Source organism: Aquarana catesbeiana, linkage group LG02 (assembly GCF_042186555.1).
Source record: "Aquarana catesbeiana isolate 2022-GZ linkage group LG02, ASM4218655v1, whole genome shotgun sequence".
NCBI lineage: Eukaryota > Metazoa > Chordata > Amphibia > Anura > Ranidae > Aquarana > Aquarana catesbeiana.
This window is the reverse complement of record NC_133325.1, coordinates 457,013,370-457,033,609: the sequence shown is the minus strand read 5'-3', so window position 1 is coordinate 457,033,609 and position 20,240 is coordinate 457,013,370. Positions and strand designations below refer to the sequence as shown.

Here is a 20,240-nt window from a genome sequence, read left to right as displayed (position 1 = left end):
TGAACCTAACTTGATAGACTGTGTGATTTCTATGATTATACAGATTTGGCATGTGTAAAAACGTGTATTTTTTTTGTTTTTTTTGCGGGAATGTGATTGGAATCCTTACTAATATCCATGTTTAACTGGTTTACCTTGGAGATGGAGCAGATAAAATAAGCAGAAGAATGCTACCTATTTTTTTTCAGCTTTCTTAACCTTCTATGTGAGAGCTTTGGTGAGTAGACAGAATAAAGCTAGCCATAGAAAACCATCTTTTTTTCTTTTTCAATCAGCCAGAGTGCTGCAGCCACTGATCTAGAAGTGTTTTCCAACATTCCCTATTGACAGAAGCTGGTCGTTAGATTGACTTTTGTTGAGTGGAAACGGCCATACATGGACCGGACCCTGCTGAACTAGCAGAATTTCAATCTGTCTATGACCCTTCCATATACCCAGTGACGTGATGGGCCTCAGGGGATACACAGAGATGAAACAAATCCCCCTACATAATTTGTACCTATTTCGTTGCAGTCTTCTCTTCTCTACAGCTGTTCAAAGTCTAGAATTTATATAGCTTATCTAAGTGTACAGCAAAAGGTGGCGGAAAGCTGAAGTTACACTCTGGAGTGCTCTGAGAGCTGATTGGAGGGAAGAACCCCCCTTCACACAGCACACAAGAACAGAGCTGAGGCTGTCAATCAGCTGGAGATCCCTCCCCTGTCACCATATTTCTCTTGGTGCCAGAAAAACCTGTCAGAAGTGATTCATACTGATAGCAGAGGAACGAAGCAGCAGACAGAAATGACACTTAGTGCTCTTAATTGAGACAAGTACACACTATAGAGGGATATCCTTTGTTCATATTTCATGTCTGAGGTTTACAACCACTTTAAGGAGTATTTCATCACACAAAATCTTTGCCTCTGGCGTAGATCACTTTTGTTTTTCAGGAGTATATGCTAGTTCTAATGGTGCAGGTGCTCTTGAACAAAGCTGAACTTTAGGCAGGCATTGAAATACACAGATGACATATATCTTTCACCCCCCTCATCCTTATTACTATGATTGAAGTGAACCACCATATTTAGTGACTATGAGGTGTGAAATGGGTCAAGCCAGAGCTCTGCTTGTTTGCTTTGTTCCAAACATCTTTGAATTGTGTCATGATTTTTAAGTTTTATTCACTTCAATAATTTCTTTTTTATTCTAGGACTCACACAGGTGCCCAGAGCTTTAAAAACTGAAGTCACCTTTTCGATAAGTGACCCAAAATCGTATGAAGAATATGTGAGTAGTATATCTAAGTTTTTGGAAAAATACAACAGCAGCAAGCAGTTAGACCCAGAGATTTTTAAAGACTGCTCTGGTGAGTATGAAAACCGCATTTGTAGGCATTTTTATTTCATTGACCAGGATTAAACTGAATGCTTGCCGCTCCAGAATTTTATAGGTTTCCTAGATTATGCACAGTAAATTACTGGTGCATTGAGCTGTGTAAGCTAGCGATGGCCGACTTACTTAATGTAGGTTTGCTCAGGTGTGTACCCTGACTCTGACATCACTAAGGGCCACACAGAATATTGAGTAAATGCAATGCTACAGAAAGCTGTTAAAGGATGCAAACAGACAACAGGAGATGGTAAATCAATGCTTCCACATTTGTACTCTTTAAGGCTCCCTTAACCACTTAAGCCCCGGACCATTTGGCTGGCCAAGAGCACTTTTTGCGATTCGGCACTGCGTCGCTTTAGCTGACAATTGCGTGGTTGTGCGATGTTGCACCCAAACAAAATTGACATCCTTTTTTTTCCCCACAAATAGAGCTTTCTTTTGGTGGTATTTGATTGCCTATGTGGTTTTTATTTTTTGCGCTATAAACAAAAAAAGAGCGACAATTTTGAAAAAAAACACAATATTTTTTACTTTTTGCTATAATAAATATCCCCAAAAAATATATAAAAAACATTTTTTTTTCCTCAGTTTAGGCCGATACGTATTCTTCTACATATTTTTAGTAAAAAAGAAAAAAAATCTCAATAAGCGTATATTGATTGGTTTGCGCAAAAGTTATAGCGTCTAAAAAATAGGGGATAGTTTTATGGCTTTTTTATTATTATTTTTTACTAGTAATGGCGGCAATCTGTGATTTTTCTCGGGACTGCGACATTATGGCGGACACGTCGGACAATTTTGACACATTTTTGGGACCATTGGCATTTTTACAGTGATCAGTGCGATTAAAAATGCATTGATTACTGTAAAAATGTCACTGGCAGTGAAGGGGTTATTCACTAGGGGGCAAGGAAGGGAGTTAAGTGTATCCTAGTACGTGTTCTAACTGAAGAGGGGACTGTGCAGGGGACATGACAGATCGTCTGTTTATACTCTGTATAAACAGACTATCTGTCTGCTCTCCCCTCAGAGACCGCCGGGCACTCACATCGGCTCCGTGGGCGAGCAGGGGGGCGCGCATGCACCCCCTAGTGGCCGTCTATGGTACTGACGTACCATGACGGCGATTTGCGCAGCTGAGCCATGTTGCCGCAGTACAACGGTCGGCATGCGGTTAAATTACCTTTGGCCTATTTGATATTTTCTTAAGCAAAATACACTATAAATGATCGGAAGGGGGAAAAAAAGCGTAAAATGACAGCACAGAAAAAGTAAGCTATTGTGAAAGAAAAAAAACAATGAAATTACTAGAAGCCAGCAGTCTAAAGAATATTTTGCCTTTTTGTGTAAGCATAAAAACCCCAGACTACTTTAGCTCGGCCTCAAATGCCACAGATTGGGTTATAAACCTTGGCAGCTGCTACAGAGGCATCATCTATAGGTTTCTGTAGTGGGGTCTAAATTTTACATGTTTGTATTGTATTTATCATTCCACTAGAGCAGCGGGTCTCCAAGCGTTCTAAACAAAGGGCCGGTTTACTGTCTTTTAGACTTTGGGGAGGCCAGAGTGGCCAGTAGAAGTTGAAAATGCCCCAGCGACAGTGGGAGTAAAAAAAATTTCTTAGTGACTGTAGTCGGTAGAAGGATGAATAGTGCCCCATTATTTGTATTAGTGGGAGGCATAGTGCCTAATTGTTTTTATCAGGGGCAGGAATTATGCACCATTGCTGTTGTCAGTGAGAGGAAAAGCACCCCATTACTGGTGTTGCCCCATTGTTTAAGTCAGTGAGAGGAATGGTTCCCCCTTATAGGTGTCAGTGGGAGGAATAGTGCCCCAAGGGGCCCGATAAGGGCAAGTAAAGGGCTGCATTTGGCCCACGGGCAGCAGTTTGGAGACCAGTGCTAGAGTACTGACAGATAGTAACCAATGTTTAAAAACGTCCGTTCTTGCCACGTTTGAGTTTAAACAGTTAAAAATGAAAAACGCCTGTAAATGAAACGTGGCTAAATGCGAGTTACTGTGTTTATATGGGTTTATAAGCTGTTACAGTCATTTGGAGTTTCAGATGCCTTTGAACATCCGTCCTGAACGCATTTTTTTGCTTTCCAAAAAATGCCTCTAAACTCAACTGCCTAGAAACGACTATAAACAACCTTGTGTACATGTACAAATAAGATAACATAGAGCAGAGTTCAGGGGCAGCTGAAAAAAATGCCCAACTGCTCCTAAATGTCTGTTTACCAGCAGCAGTGTACATGAGGCCTAAAAATACTAGTTGTCATGCTGTTACCCTCTTGCTTCATTGCTTTTAGTTACTTAGCTGTAACTAATATGCATAAAAAGATGTCTGACTTTATTTTGGCATTCCTGATTGCTATACTTGCTCCATAGCATTCAATACTGAAGCCAATGGGTGCTAGCATTTTCAGGAAGACTGCAATGGCAGCCATTATATTGTTCTCATGACAAATTTAGTTGGGCCTACTGAAAGATAATGTGTGAGTTATTACTGCATATCCTTGCTCTGTGCACAATGCGTAACACATAAAACCCTGCATGTCCATTAGCTTATTATCTGGACAGCTTGCTAAATCTGCCTTCAATTTTCCAGACAAACCAACAACCTACAGAGACCTAGGACCAATTACTGAAGATGGTGGCCAGAAAACATCATGCAGGTTTGATAGGAGTTGGCTTGGAAATTGTTCTGGTTTACAAGATTCAACCTTTGGCTTTAAGGATGGCAAGCCTTGTGTAATCATCAAGATGAACAGGATCTTGGGATTTAAGCCAAAGGTATGGTCACTCTTTCCAATCTCCTTTGCAATCTTTTTTTTTTTTTTTTTTTTTTTTTTTTAAGTTTAAAAATGTAATGCATGCCTTTTTATTTCAGCCCCCACAAAATGGAACATTTCCTGAAATCCCCGGAGTACCTTACAATCCATATGTTATTCCTATTATTTGTGCAGGAAAGGTAAGATCATAATTCTGCAATAGTTAATAGGTTTATCATGCAAAAATACATAACCATTGATTTTAAAATGAAAACGCAGACAATTGTGTATTCCTTGATGTTCCTAAAGGATGCAGTGGTTTTGCGGATTGCCCGGCAGATAAATAATGTTGAACACCTTAAAAATAATCTAGTAGCATTAACCACTTCCATACCTGGCCTATTCTGGCGCTCCTCTCCTCATAATTTTTTAATCATAATTTTTTGCTAGAAAATTGCTCAGAACCCCAAACATTATATATGTTTTTTTAGCAGACACCCTAGGGAATAAAATGGCAGTTGTTGTAACTTTTTATCTTGCACAGTATTTTGCGCAACAATTTTTCATATGCGTATTTTTTTGGAGAAAAAACTTTCATGAATTAAAAAATAACAAAACCGTAAAGTTAGCCGAATTTTTTTGTATAATGTGAAAGATGATGTTACGCTGAGTAAATAGATACCAAACATGTCATGCTTTAAAATTGCGCACACTCATGCAATGGTGCCAAACTTCGGTACTTAAAAATCTCCATAGGCGAAGCTTTAATTTTTTTTACAGGTTACCAGTTTAGAGTTCCAGAGGAGGTCCAGTGCTAGAATTGTTGCTTACCCTCTAACGCACGCGGTGATACCTCACGTGTGGTTTGAACAGCGTTTACATATGTGGGCGGGACTTGCGCGTGTGTTCGCTTATTATTTTTTTTATTCTTACACTTTCTTTTACTTTTTTTTTTTTTGGATCACTTTTATTCCTATTACAAGGAATGTAAACATCCCTTGTAATAGGAATGGTTCGTGACAGGTCCTCTTTATGGAAATCTCTATGGTCGTCATCCGGCGGCAGACGATTCTTTCTCTGGGTCCCCAATGGCACGGGAGAGCCCAGAGAAGCACAGGATGGCGGCGGAAGGGGGGTTGTCCCCTCCCGTCGCCCATAAGAATGATCAAGCAGCAGAACTGCCACTATGAGCGCTCTTATGGTGCACAGAATCACCGGCTGAAAACTAGGATATCTGAATGATGCCTGTAGCTGCAGGCATCAATCAGATATTCCCACTGAAAGTCAAAGGCGTCATATGACGTCCTTGGGCTGGGAGTGGTTAAAAAAAGGAACCTGCCATGTTTTTGAAGGTGATTGTTGCAGTGCTCTTAGGTTTATATTCACTACTTGAGTCACTGACCCAGAACAAACATACCCATTATCAGGTGTCCTGACAATTAATATGTACATTATCTCACAAAAGTGAGTACAACCCTCACATTTTCCTAAATCTTTTATTATATCTTTTCATGTGACAACACTAAAGAAATGGCACTTTGCTACAATGTAAAGTAGTGAGTGTACAGCTTGTATAACAGTGTAAATTTGCTGTCCCTTCAAAATAACAACACACAGCCATTAATGTCTAAACCGCTGGCAACAAAAGTGAGTACACCTCTAAGTGAAAATGTCCAAATTGGGCCCAAAGTGTCAATATTCTGTGTGCCCACCATTATTTTCCAGCACTGCCTTAACCCTCTTGGGTATGGAGTTCACCAGAGCTTTACAGGTTGCCACTGGAGTCCTTTTCCACTCCTCCATGAGGACATCATGGAGCTGGTGGATGTTAGAGACCTTGCGCATCTCCACCTTCCGTTTGATGACCCCACAGATGCTCAATAGGGTTTAGGTCTGGAGACATGCTTGGCCAGTCCACCATTCTTTACCCTCAGCTTCTTTAGCAAGGCAGTGGTCGTCTTGGAGGTGTGTTTGGGTTCGTTATCATGTTGGAATACTGCCCTACGGCTCAGTCTCAGTGGGGACATGCTTCAGTATGTCACAGTACATGTTGGCATTCATGGTTCCCTCAATGAACTGTAGCTCCCCAGTGCCATCAGCACTCATGCATCCCCAGACCATGACACTCCTACCACCATGCTTGACTGTAGGCAAGACATACTTGTCTTTGTACTCCTCACCTGGTTGCAGCCACACACGCTTGACACCATCTGAACCAAATAAGTTTATCTTGGTCTCATCAGACCACAGGACATGGTTCCAGTAATCCAAGTCCTTAGTGTACTTGTCTTCAGCAAACTGTTTGTGGGCTTTCTTGTGCATCATCTTTAAAAGGGGCTTCCTTCTGGGACGACAGCCATGCAGACCAATTTGATGCAGTGCAGTTTCAACCTCTGCAGCAATGCTGGCAGCACTCATACGTCTATTTCCCAAAGACAACCTCTGGATATGACCATGGCATGGCCTTTTCTGTGTGGGACTTGTCCTGTTAAACCTCTGTATGGTCTTGGCCACCGTGCTGCAGCTCAGTTTCAGGGTCTTGGCAATCTTTTTATAGCCTAGGCCATCTTTATGTAGAGCAACAATTATTTTTTTCAGATCTTCAGAGAGTTCTTTGCCAGGAGGTGCCATGTTGAACTTCCAGTGACCAGTATGGGAGAGTGAGAGCGATAACACCAAACTTAACACACCTGAGACCTTGTAATACTAACAAGTCACATGACACCAGGGAGGGAAATGGCTAATTGGACCCAATTTGGACATTTTTACTTAGGGGTGTACTCACTTTTGTTGCCAGCGGTTTAGACATTAATGGCTGTGTGTTGAGTTATTTTGAGGGGACAGCAAATTTACACTGTTATACAAGCTGTACACTCACTACTTTATATTGTAGCAAAGTTTCATTTCTTCAGTGTGTCACTTGAAAAGATATAATTAAATATTTACAAAAATATAAGGGGTGTACTCACTTTTGTGAGATACTGTATATGTTTCTCCCAGTCCCACTGTTTAAGAATTTGTGCAAGAAGGACAAGAAGGAAACAGCCCTGAAGCATGCACATTAAATACATGTTTGAAATGGCATATACCATATTTCTAGTTAAAAAAAAATCAGTGCAACCTGTAAAACTAGCTTAAGATAAACAAGGCTTGGTGACTGGGTTTGTTGGTCCTGTAAAGTAATGGCATGAACTTGCCTTCAAAGAAGCTGCTTGATGCTCACTTCGTACATCTGACAGCCTGCGAAAATATCTTGATACGACTGATGCAGTCATAAATGTTTAGTGCTACAGCAGACATTGTCATGAGTAAGAATACGCAGAGGCCCACTGTTATGCTGAAATATCTGCTGGCTCCTTATCTTTCAGTTTCCACATCATATCAAAGGGAATAGCCATAACTATTGTTTGGCCTGCTAGATCAGTGTTTCATAATATTTTCCTCTATGGCCATCAACTGTGGAAGGTTAACTAATCTTTACAGAATTACAACTGCACCAAATGCATTCTTTCAAGCTGTTACTGGAAATATGCATAATCATGCACAATTGAAAGTCACTTATGCCTGGAGTTGAGAGAGTCTGTGCTAGATCGAATACACCTTTTTCTCAAAAAATAACTAATATACGAAAAAATGGATGACAAATGTTGTGACCGGCGGGTAATTAAACCTTCTGCTGCCCTCTCGACTTAGTTTTGGAAGCTTTCCATCAAGAACATTAAATGGACCACAGCAAGCCGCCACCTGCTGTTTCAGTTGATTCCCATCTTTGATTGACCATTTGATATTGAGGTAGAAATAGATTAAAACCTACTCCGAAATCATTTAAAAGGTCGTTTTTACTGTGCACTGGTCAATCTTTTTTTTTCTTTTTTTTTAAAGCAGATGAAATGCTTTCAAATTTGTCAGCATTGGGTATTCCAAACAAAACCACTTCAGGATTCTGATACTTTTGTTCTTCCAGGATGGTTAAAGCCTCACCTGGTTCAAAGTGTTTTTGATGATTGCTTACCTGACAATATTTTTATATGGATCCCACCGGTTAAGCTATAGCTAGATGTGTTTTAGAAGTAATAGAAGGAGAAATGTGCAAATGGAAGGAAATATATTTAAGTTCTGTGTAGGATATTTTGAAGTGTGCTGCAGGGATATATTCTTTACAAGCAGTAAATGAGATTTAAAACAAACTCTTACTGATTGCAGTGCACAGAGCAACTTAGCCTCAACGTTCACAGAAGCACTGAAGGTCTTCTCCCAGCAGCCATTCAACAGTTTTGCTAATCTGTAATGTAAACAGAGCAGGTATTCTGGGAAGGGGTAGCTAAGCTGATAAAAAAAACAACTTAAAGCAGCAGTAAAGTCACAATACTTACACCTCCTCTACAATGGTCAAATGTCTGCGAGGAGTCTCTCGCAAGCATCTTTCCCCAGGCCTTTTCTAGGTGCCAATCTTTGGCTGTCTTGATTGGGCGTTGCGGGATGATGTAACTTATGCACAGGGGTCAGTCATCCTGGCACACAGGAAATGTGCTGGTAATGTTAACTGAGCTGAGCATGTCCAGCTCAGTGTACATGGTACAGAAGACTGCAAGCAGGCAGTAGGTTTATTTTATTGCAGAAGAGACATTTGCTGTTGATTTACTAAAGGCAAGTGGTCTGCACTACAAGTGCAGTTGCTCTAGATCTGAGGGGAACATGCAAGGAAAATAAAAAATAACAGCTTTTTTGCTTGCACGATTGGACGAAAGAAATCAGCAGAGCTTTCCCTCACTTCAGAACTTCCCTCTCAGATCTAGCGCAACTGCACTTGCAATAGCACAGTATATTTGCCTTTAGTAAATCAACCTCATTGCATGTCTACCTGCTTGTAATTCTGCCTTTATTTCTGCTTTAAAAAACTTCAGTGCTTCTGGGAAATTTGAGGATTAGTTGCTCAACAGTACCTACTGCTACAAAGATTGATGAGGGCTTATATAAAGCCCATTTACTGCTTGTTAAAGTGTTTGTAAAGAATTTTTTTCAAAAATAACAAACATCTCTATACTTGCACAGAACACCCCCAAACCTCATCTTCACAAGTCCACCACCAACGCTGCTGGCTCCTCCTCTCTGTCCAGTGCTCCCATGGGAAGCCACTTACACAGCATGGCCACAGGGTAACGTTGAGGCAACCCCGCTGAGGTGTATCTCGACTAATAAGGAAAATCAGGAGATGGCAGACTTAAGCCTGACTTTATAAAAGATTAGCATATAACTTCATCTGTCGATAACTCTAGAACTACTGGTTTACCTAATTTTGATCAAATTTTTGTATTCCAGAAAGAGGATGATCAACCGAAGATTTTAGATGTGGAATACTTTGGAATGGCAGGAATTGCTGGATTCCCATTGAACTACTATCCTTACTATGGAAGGCTGATACAGCCCTACTATCTCCAGCCCCTTATTGCTGTTCAATTTAACGTCACCATGGGCACTGAAGTCCGCATTGAGTGCAAGGCGTTTGGTGAAAACATAAACTATAGTGATAAAGACCGCTTTCAGGGACGTTTCGATATCAAATTTGACATAAAGAGCTGATTATAGGCACAGCTTGGGTAATATCATAATCTAAATTCAATTTAACAAAAAAAAAAACAAAAAAAACTTTTAGTCTTGAACAAACAGTCATGTATGGGACCTACACTAAATATATATGCTTTACACTAGCTTTCTGCATTTACTAGGGTTAGAATGTAAAATCAAGGTGTAGCAATAGCAACGAGTATTTATTATACTGTAAATTTAGAAAAACGAATAAATGACTTGAACCTTGGGACATGCCCATTTTGCTGTAAATTATAATTCCATAATCGAAATGTAGTAAGCAGTGTTTCTGGCCCCAGTATATATTGCTACATTGTGTATTTTATTTTTTTAGTGTACTTGTACAGTAGCATATGTGCAGACTCTACAGTATCCGCCAAGCCATGTTTCTGTTGTATGATCTTCCTTTATGTGATCAAACCTGCAGTCCAAGGTGTAAATACTCTATAATGGGAATAAAACTGGCATGGTATTTTTGTTTTTGTAAAAGAGATGGCCAACCAATAAGAATATTTAATAGCACTCCATGAAGTCATGTCAGTGTGGCGTTGATTTTATTTAGATAAGGGGGGGTTCTTTCCTGTTTTCTGTTTAGCTTCACTTACATTTACGAGGTGATGGTTTGTGCTGTGCTTTGTATTTAATGCATTTTTTTTTTCAATTCAATCCTCCCCTTGTTTCTTATTTTATGAAGGTGTGTTGAGGCCTGGGTCAGACTGTCACTTTTTTGCAAGGAATAGGGCTAATTGTTTTGAGTTATATATGTTTTATTTTTTTTATTTTTTTTCAGGAAGCATCAAAGTTTGGTGCTGTGTCTTTACAAATGTTTTAACCATTTTCATGGTGGAAGAATTTTATATTTATGCAGTTGTACAATTTTATTTTTCTTCAAGAGAAAAACTAATGTATGAAATAAACCAAAGTCACGTGTTGAAAAATAAATCTTTATTTAAAAAAAAGAATGCAATGCAGTATCCATAGGATGTATCATGTGTCTACTGTGTGCACATTGTTCGAACATCTGTAATATTTGCAAAGAGTACAGTGCTCTTTCAGTCAAACATCAGACAATAAAACGAATAAATCCATTCTCTTGTCTTCATCTTTTATTGGGGGGGGATTTTAGTTGTCTAGAATTTTGAAAAAATATTGTACCTGGGGAAAAGAGAAGGAGAATTATTACACATGGAAATCTGTGGTCATGAAACCTTGCATCATTTAACTCCCCATGCAAATGAAAATGATATCCATCATAAGGAATACTGTTTGAAAGCTGAAGGGTTGCTGCTGATGGCACTAGGCAGTCAAGCGTTGCTTTTCATTTTAATAACCTGTGCTGGGAAATAACTTAAAATGAGAAGATAAAATGTTAACAGTATTGCTGGAACAGATACATTATAAGCAGGGGAATGAACCAAAGCCTTTCCTGGGAAAAATACTGCTATAGGTTTCTTATATATCCATAAAACTATGAATCTGGTGATCTCTGCTAAATGGAGGGATCCAAATTTAGAATGTATAATTCATTTTTTTTTTTTTTTTCAATAAAGATAATGTGAGCAGCACCACGCTGAGTCTGAACTATCATTCTCCAGTTAGGCTTTAAGAATTTAACAGTATCTTTACATTAACACTGTAAAACCAGCCATTTAAAGACATGGTCAGACTGGCACAGAGAATTTACTCAGATGGCAGCTTTTCAAAAAATATAAGTTAGCAGAAGCTGTAAATATAACTTGAGTGAAATGCAAGAACTGCCACTGCTGACCTGAAACAAGTACGCAGATTTAGGAGATCTGACATTATTATTCTGGGTCAGTGATTCAGCTTTGCAGCAAAACATCAGGATGACAACTAGGCAACTACACTTTTCTGGAAGAAGATCTGCAGTGGAACATTGGATTTTACAAGTCAATAATTGTGTTAAGCATACTTGCATTGCCTAAACATTCATGTTAGACCTAAACTATTATATACGCAACATGTAGCACTTATGAAAACTAGACCGGCTTCTGCTGAACAGTCCTGCTGCAAAATCAACATTCAATCAGCCCATGCAGCCAACGGCTGTATTGCTGACCTGTGTATTCTGAGATCTATCAGTTTGTTTCTGTTCAACCTTCTGGTTGAATGGAAAAAAAAAACTCCCTATGGATACCCAGCTTTATATCACAAGAAGCCATTTGTTCCATCCACTAAAAATCTATTGCTGTTCTTCAACAAATGGCTATAGGCAGATCTAGCAGCAAGAATGAGAAATTAAAAGTAAGTATGCTTATGCTGTGTGGGGGAAATAACTTGTTGTTATGAAAATTTTGTGTACAAAATAAATAAAAATAATTTCTTTATTTTCCCAAGAATTGTGGGAAAAAATTACAACTTCCAAAAAATTATTATGCCTCTTACTAAATACCTTGCACTGACTACTTTCCAAAAAGGGGTCATTTGGGGGGTATTTGTACTGTCCTGACATTTCAGGGCCTCAAGAGATGAGATGGGTCGTCAGTGCATAAGGTGTGATCAATTTTCAATGATTTGCACCATAGCTTGAAGACTCCCTCTAAACTTTCACAGAGACCAAATAATGTACACGTATTTGGGTTATTTTTACCAAAGATATGTAGCAGTATAAATTTTGGCCCAAATTTATGAACAAAAATGACTTATTTGCAAAATTGTATTATAGAAACTAAAAAAAGTGTTTTGTTTTTCAAAATGTTTGCACTTATGTCACAAAAAAATAAAAAACCCAGTGGTGATTAAATACTACTAAAAGCTCCGTTTGTGTGAAAAAAATGATAAAAAATTTGTTTGGGTACAGTGTTGCATGACTGAGTAATTGGCATCGCACATCGCAAAGTGCAAGAGCGCTGAAAGCTGAAAATTGTTCTGGGCAGGAAGGGTGTATAAGTGCCCTGTATTGAAGTGGTTGAATATTTTCCACAAACTTTCCTATGTCCTGCTCCTCTCTGCCTGCTGCTATTACCAGCAATTATTGGGGCTATGTAGCAATAGCAGCTGTAAAAATGCAGCTGCTCCTATGTAAACTGACACTTGCAGAAAGTCTGCAAGTCATTCACCAATATAGTGCAGCAATGGGAGTAATTTACTGAAACTGGAGCAGACAAAATCTGGAGCAACTGTGCATGGTGACCAATCAGCTTCTATCTTCACCCTGTTCAGGTAGGCCTTGTAGCTGAAAGATAGCAGCTGGTTGGTTACCATGCACAACTGCTCCAGATTATATTTGATCCAATCTTAATAAATCCCTTTCAAATGTGTGCTTTTACTATTTCATGCATATGAACTTTGGTTTAACCCTAATCAGTTATTTTTCTGATGATTTTTTTTCCCCATTAATATTTCCATTTTTTTTTCTTTTTCATTCATTTTGTTTGAAATGTTTTCAGTATCACATAGAAAAATGCATGAAATTGAAAAACATCGGTTTTTCAAAACTCAGTGGTGAAAAAAACATTTTTAGCACTTTTTTTTTTTTCCTATAGATTACATAGAAAAAAAAAAACTGCAAGACCATATTTCCAAAAGAGTCTAGTTTTTACTCAAAAAAAACCCTGTTAAAATATCGGGTTTCTGTGATGTAAAAAAATTAGACAAAGATAAATAATTTCAGAACTTTTTCCACTTTTAATGTGACCTGTAAAATGTACAACTCAATTGCACAGCAAACTGAAATATTTTAGGTGGAGGGAAGTAAAAATAAAAAACTAAAATAATATGGTTCCATAAGTGTGCACACCCTTACAATTAATACTTTGTTGAAGCACCTTTTGATTTTTTTACAGCACTCAGCCTTTTTGGGTATGAGTCTATTAGCATGGCTCCCAGATGTGTTTTTGCAAAATTTAGCCGGGCTTGGATGTTTTTCTTGGTAAGAAAAGGCTTCTGTCTTGCCACTCTACCCCATAGCCCAGACATATGAAGAATACAGAAGATTGTTGTCACATGTACCACACAGCCAATATATTCCTGCAGCTCCTTTAATATGTCTGTAGGCCTCTTGGCAGCCTCCCTGACCACTTTTCTTCTCGTCTTTTCATCAATTTTGGAGGGACGTCCAGTTCTTGGTAATGTCACTGTTGTGCCATATTTTCTCCACTTGATGACTGTCTTAACTGTGTTCCATGGTATATCTAATGCCTTTGGAAACTTTTGTACCCTTCTCCTGACTGATACCTTTTAGCAATGAGATCCCTCTGATGCTTTGGAAATTCTCTGCAGACCATGGCTTTTACTGTAGGATGTGACTAAGACCCCTTTCACACTGCAGCGTTTTGCAGGAGCTATAACGTTAAAAATAGCGCCTGCAAACCGCCCTAAAACAGCTGCTCCTAAAAATAGCGCCGCTTTACCGCTGACGGCACAGTGTGAAAGGGGTCTAAGAAAATGTCAGGAAAGACCTACTAGAACAGCTGAACTTTATTTGGGGTTAATCAGAGGCACTTTAAATGATGGTAGGTGTGTACTGACTCCTATTTAACATGTTTGAATGTGCTGAATTTTGAACACAGCTACATCCCCAGTTATAAAAGGGTGTGCACACTTATTTAACCACATTATTTTAAATTTTTTAATTTTTATCTCCCTCCCCTAAAAGATTTCAGTTTTTCAATTGAGTTGTACAGTTTATAGGTCATATTAAAGGTGGAAAAAGTTCTGAAATGATTTATCTTTGTCTCATTTTTTTACATCACAGAAATCTGACATTTTAACAGGGATGTGTAGACTTTTTATATCCACTGTATACTTTATCCGAGATAATAATGTTTTTGCCTAATGATCAGGCTCATAGTGGAAATGTAAAAATTGCTCTGGGTAAAAGTACCATTGCCTGGATAAAAGGGGGTAAAAGTACGAGAACTGAAGTGGACAATGTCTGAAGACAGTACTTGGTGACTCACTGACCTGAGACCAGTATAGAGGGCAGGTATCTCAATGCTTAACCACCTCAATACAGTGCACTTACACCCCCTTCCTGCCCAGACCAAGTTTAAGCTTTCAGCGCTCTCACAGTTTGAATGACAATTACTCAGTCATGCAACACTGTACCCATATGAAACTTGCGTCTTTTTTTTCACACAAATAGAACTTTCTTTTGGTGGTATTTAATCACTAGTGGGTTTTTTATTTTTTGTGCTATAAATAAAAAAAGACCGTAAATTTTGTGAATGCCTTTTTTCTTTGTTTCTGTCATAAAATTTTGCTAATTAGTCATTTTTCTTTATAAATTTTGGCCAAAATTTATACTGCTACATATCTTTGGTAAAAATAACCAAAATCAGTGTATATCTTTGGTCTACTCTACAAACTATGGTGCCAATCACTGAAAACTGATCACATCTGATCAGGCCTTCAGTACATCAGGCGTATTTCATTTCTTGAGACACTATCAAGTCAGGAAAGTACAAATACCCCCCAAATGACCCCTTTTTAGAAAGTAGACATTTCAAGGTATTAAGTAAGTAGCATGGTGAGTTTTTTAAGTTGTAATTTTTCCCCACAATTCTTTGCAAAATAAAGATTTTTTTTTTTTTTTACAAAATTTGCATATTATCAGGTTATTTCTCACACACAGCATATGCATACAACAAATTACACCCCAAAATACATTCTGCTACTCTTCCTGAGTATGGCGATACCACGCGTGAGACTTTTACACAGCCTGGCCACATAAAAGGACCAACATTGAAGTAGCACCTTCAGGCGTTCTACGAGCATAAATGACACATCTAATTTCTCAACCACCTATTACATTTTTTAAAGGCCCTGGAGCACCTGGACAATAGAATTGCCCACAAAATGACCCCATTTTGGAAATCAAGCAACCCAATGTATAATCTATGAGGCATAATGAGTCTTTTGCACGGTTAATTTTTTCCAGAAGTTTTTGGAAAATGTGGAGAAAAAATGAAACCGCTTTTTTTTTTTTTTTTTTTTTACACAAAGTTGTCAATTTATAAGATATATCTAACACATAGCATGTATATAGCAAAAATAGCACCCCAAAATACATTCTGCTATTCTTCCCGAGTATGGCGATACCACATGTGTGAGACTTTTACACAGCCTGGCCACAAATAGAGGCCCAACATTTAAGTAGTACCTTCAGGCGTTCTAGGAGCATAAATTACACATCTCATTTCATTCCTACCTATCACACTTCTGAAGGTCCTTGAGCACCAGCCTAGTGGAATTACCCACAAAATTACCCCATTTTGTAAAGCAAACACCCCAACGTATATTCTACGAGGCATGGGCTGCAAATAGGTACTCGGGTACTCTGATGGGCTGCAGATAGGTACTCAGGTACTCTGATGGGCTGGAGACAGGTACTTGGGTTACTTGATGAGCTGCAGATAGGTACTCGGGTACTCTGATGGGCTGGTGACAGGTACTCATATGGACTGTGACAGGTACTCAGGTACTCTGATGGACTGTGACAGGTACTCGGGTACTCAGATGAACTGTGACAGGTACTCGGGTACTCAGATGGACTGTGACAGGTACTCGGGTACTCTGATGGACTGTGACAGGTACTCGGGTACTCAGATGGACTGTGACAGGTACTCGGGTACTCAGATAAACTGTGACAGGTACTCATATGGACTGACAGGTACTCAGATGAACTGTGACAGCTACTTTGATGGGTGGTGACAGGTCCTCTTTATTGGGGGGGGCAATCAGTGTGATTGGTGAACACTGTAAGCGGTAACGAGATGTTACCGCAATCTCCTTCTCACACACGATCGGTGTGTGAGAAGGAGAACCCAGTAACATCTCGTTACTGCGGTTTGTTGACATTTAATGATCGGCTGTGAAAGGATCACAGCCGATCACGTGGTAAACAGCCGCCGCCACCGACGTGCGTGCATGCGCCGTGCAAAGTGGGGCGGTACCACCTGTGATCGCCCGTGACTTCATCACGGCCGATCATGTGGTAAACAGCCATGCCCAATCGCTGTTCACCCCCCTCAGTGGCGAGCGGTGTCTCCGTGACACGCCGCCACCAAAGGTACAGGGATGCGCGCACACGATTGCGCACATTCCCTGTTTAAATGCACGGACGTCATATGACGCCCACCCAGAATGAGAGCAGCGCCGCCTGGCCATCATATGAAGTCCGGCAGGCGGCAAGCGGTTAAAGTGGTTGTAAAGGTTATTTTTTTTTCTTAAAATAACAAACATGTTATACTTACCTGCTCTGTGCAATGGTATTGGTGCACACATGTGGGCTCGATCCCAAACTGGACTATGTGGGTCCATAGACAGACATAGTGTAGCGGCTCAGTTGGTGCTGAAACCTTGTGTCACATGAGCAGGTTAGAGAAGCTGTGAAAGAACGTAGGTAATAGGAGTACAGGAGAGCTGAGTGATACCTTTGCAAAAATATCAAGTACGGGCACAGTGACAGTGAGGTTTACTAAAGGCAAATATACTGTGCACTGCAAGTGCTTTTGCTCCAGATTTGAGGGAAAGCTCTGCTAATTTCTATCATCCAATTATGTACAGTACAAGCAAAAATGCTTTTTTTTCCCCTTGCATGTGATTAACCACTTCCCACCCACCATATGACGTCAGGAAAGTGGTTCTGTTATCCTGACTGGACGTCATATGACGCAATCAGGATAACAAGCCATGGGGGCGCGCAGCATGGCGATCGGTGGTGCGGTGTGTCAGTCTGACACACCGCACCACCGATCTCGGTAATGAGTCTTTGACAGAGACTCTTTACCACATGATCAGCTGTGTCCAATCACAACTGATCACGATATAAACAGGAAGAGCCATGTGTCGGCTTTTCCTCACTCGCGTCTGACAGACACATTTAGAGGAGAGCCAATCGGCTGCTCTCCTGACAGGGGGGGTCTGTGCTGATTGATTATCAGCGTAGCCCCCCCCTGCCCCCAGGATGCCCACCCAGGACCACCATGGATGGCCACCGATTACCACCAGGTATGCCTCCCATGGCCACCAGGGATGCCAATTTGTGGTCACATATGATGCCAATGTGTGCCCACATATGCCAATCAGTGCCCATCAGCAATACCTGCCAGTGCCTCCATAGCAGTGATGCCCATCAGTGCCACTCATCAGTGTCCATCAGTGCCACCTATCAATGTCCATTCATGCCCAACTATCAGTGCCAACCATAAATACCCATCAGTGCCACCTATGAGTGCCCATCAGTGCCGCCTATCAGTGTGGCATATCAGTGCCTATCAGTGCCACCTCATCAGTGCCCATCAGCGAAGGAGAAAACATACTTATTTACAAAATTTTATAACAGAAACGAAGAAAAACGTATTTTTTTCAAAATTTTCGGTCTTTTTTTATTTGTTTAATAAAAAATAAAAAACGCAGAGGCGATTGAATACCACGAAAAGAAAGCTCTATTTGTGGGAACAAAATGATAAAAAAATTTTTGTTTAGGTACAGTGTAGCATGACCGCGCAATTGTCATTTAAACAGCGCTGAAAGCTGAAAATTGGCCTGGGCAGGAAGGGGCGAAAGTGCTTGGTATTGAAGTGGCTAAGTATACTTTGTAAAGAGAAGCTTTACCTAATTTACTAAGCTCTGGAGCAAATGTACTTGCAGTGCACAGTATGTTTGCCTTTAGTAAATCAACCCCAGTGTCTCGTCAGTACTTTTGAATCTCAAAGCTAAAAATGGTGGCAGTGTTCCTTATCTCTATACTTGTTGAAAGTAGTGAAGTCACTACATATTATCAGAACAGTCTGGGGACTAATATCATGAAAAGGAGAGGGAAGCAACAACAACCTACATAACCCTGTAAAAACGGGTGTAGCTTAGCGACTGCTCCATGTACATTTACTGCAGCAAGGTGGGCGCTCTGTGCCAGACCTACGTGATCTGACACTTTCTGGTGTGGGGTGCTCGCTGCCAGCAACCCGCTCAGTCCAGCGGCGGGTACCGCGCACTTGATGTCCGCCGGCGACAGTACAGGGGGAGAACGACAATCTTTCTATGTAAACAAAGCAGATTGTCGTTCTGTCAGAGGGGAAGGTACTGATCCTGTGTTTCTGCTAAGCAGGAACACGGATCTTTGCCTTCCCCTAGTCAAAGCACATCCCCCACAGTGAGTAAGCACAACTTAGGCACACATTTAAAGAGGAAGTAAACCCTGATGGGTTTACTTCCTCTTTGTTTCCCTGCAAAGGTAAAGCATAATGGGCTACTATGCATCGCATTGTAGCCCATTATGTGTCGCTTACCTGACACAGGAGCCTGCGATGTCACCGCTGTCCCCTCTTCCACAAAGCTTCCATCTTCCTTCCGGGTATCGCGGCTCCGGCGCTCTGACTGGCCGGAGCCGCGATGACGTCACTCCTGCGCATGCACGCAGGAGCCGCCACTAACGGCACGCTCAGTGTGCCTGCGCGCCGTTGTCTACGGTGCATGCGCCGTAGACATCGGTGCCTGTCTTTTGCAAATATCTCCTAAACCATGTAGGTTTAGGAGATATTTCTTGCACCTACAGGTAAGCCTTAATCTAGGCTTACCTGTACGTAAAAGTGGTCTGTAAGGGTTTACAACCACTTTAACCCTTTGATCGCTCCTGATGTTAATCCCTTCCCTGCCAGTGTCATTAATACAGTGACAGTGCATGTTTTTTAGCACTGATCACTGTATTAGTGTCACTGGTCTCCAAAAAAGTGTCAGTTAAGTATCCAATTTGTCCGCTGCAAAAGTCGCTGATCGCCACCATTACTAGTTAAAGAACAAATAAATAAATAAAATGATCCTACAGTTTGTAGACGCTATAACTTTTGTGCAAACCAATCAATATACGCTTATTGGGATTTTTTTTACCAAAAATATGTAGCAGAATACATATCGGCCTAAATTGATAAAGAAATTTTTTTACCTTTTTTTGGGTATGCTTTATAGCAAAAAGTAAAAAAAATTTTTTTTTTTTTCAAAATTGTGGGTCTTTTTTTGTTAATAGCGCAAAAAATTAAAACCACAGAGGTGATCAATTACCACTAAAAGAAAGTTCTATTTGTGGGGGAAAAAAAGGACAAAAATTTGATCTGGGTACAGTGGTAAAATTGTTAAAATAACGCAGTGCCGTATCGCAAAAAAATGGCCTGGTCATGAAAAGGGGTAAACCTTTCAGAGCTGAAGTGGTTAAAGGCAGCAGTACTTTCATTATGAGGTCAACAAAGGACTGAGGAACCACCTGCACTCCAACTAAATATTTGGTATGTTGCATTGCCACATATCTTGCATTTGAAATCAACCCTTTATGACGTCATATACAAACAAATCATTTCTACACAGCTTCCTGGTGAGTATTAACCCACACATGCATTACAGTGTTGTACAGTGTTAGTGCTACATGAAAGTTGAAAACACATACAAAGGGGTCATTTTAATTACCGGTATTGGTGAACTCAGTAGACTGACAAAGAAATCCAAGGTAACAAATAAATATCAAAGTTCAAATAAATATCAAATTTCCA

General features: G+C 40.1%; 2 protein-coding genes across 3 annotated transcripts in view; one reads left to right on the top strand and one right to left on the bottom strand.

The window, feature by feature from the left end:
- ATP1B1 (ATPase Na+/K+ transporting subunit beta 1) overlaps positions 1-10,823 on the top strand; it is a 30,088-nt gene extending 19,265 nt beyond the window's left edge. For both annotated transcript variants that reach the window (XM_073615634.1, XM_073615635.1), the window contains exons 3-6: positions 1,193-1,348; positions 3,987-4,171; positions 4,269-4,349; positions 9,469-10,823. In XM_073615634.1, coding sequence (XP_073471735.1) covers positions 1,193-1,348; positions 3,987-4,171; positions 4,269-4,349; positions 9,469-9,729 — 683 coding nt within the window. In that variant the 3' untranslated portion in view covers positions 9,730-10,823. The remainder of the gene's footprint in view (positions 1-1,192; positions 1,349-3,986; positions 4,172-4,268; positions 4,350-9,468) is intronic.
- NME7 (NME/NM23 family member 7) overlaps positions 10,659-20,240 on the bottom strand; it is a 251,231-nt gene continuing 241,649 nt past the window's right edge. Inside the window, exon 12 of the mRNA XM_073615633.1 lies at positions 10,659-10,890. Within this exon, the coding sequence (XP_073471734.1) occupies positions 10,858-10,890 (33 nt within the window). The 3' untranslated portion in view covers positions 10,659-10,857. The remainder of the gene's footprint in view (positions 10,891-20,240) is intronic.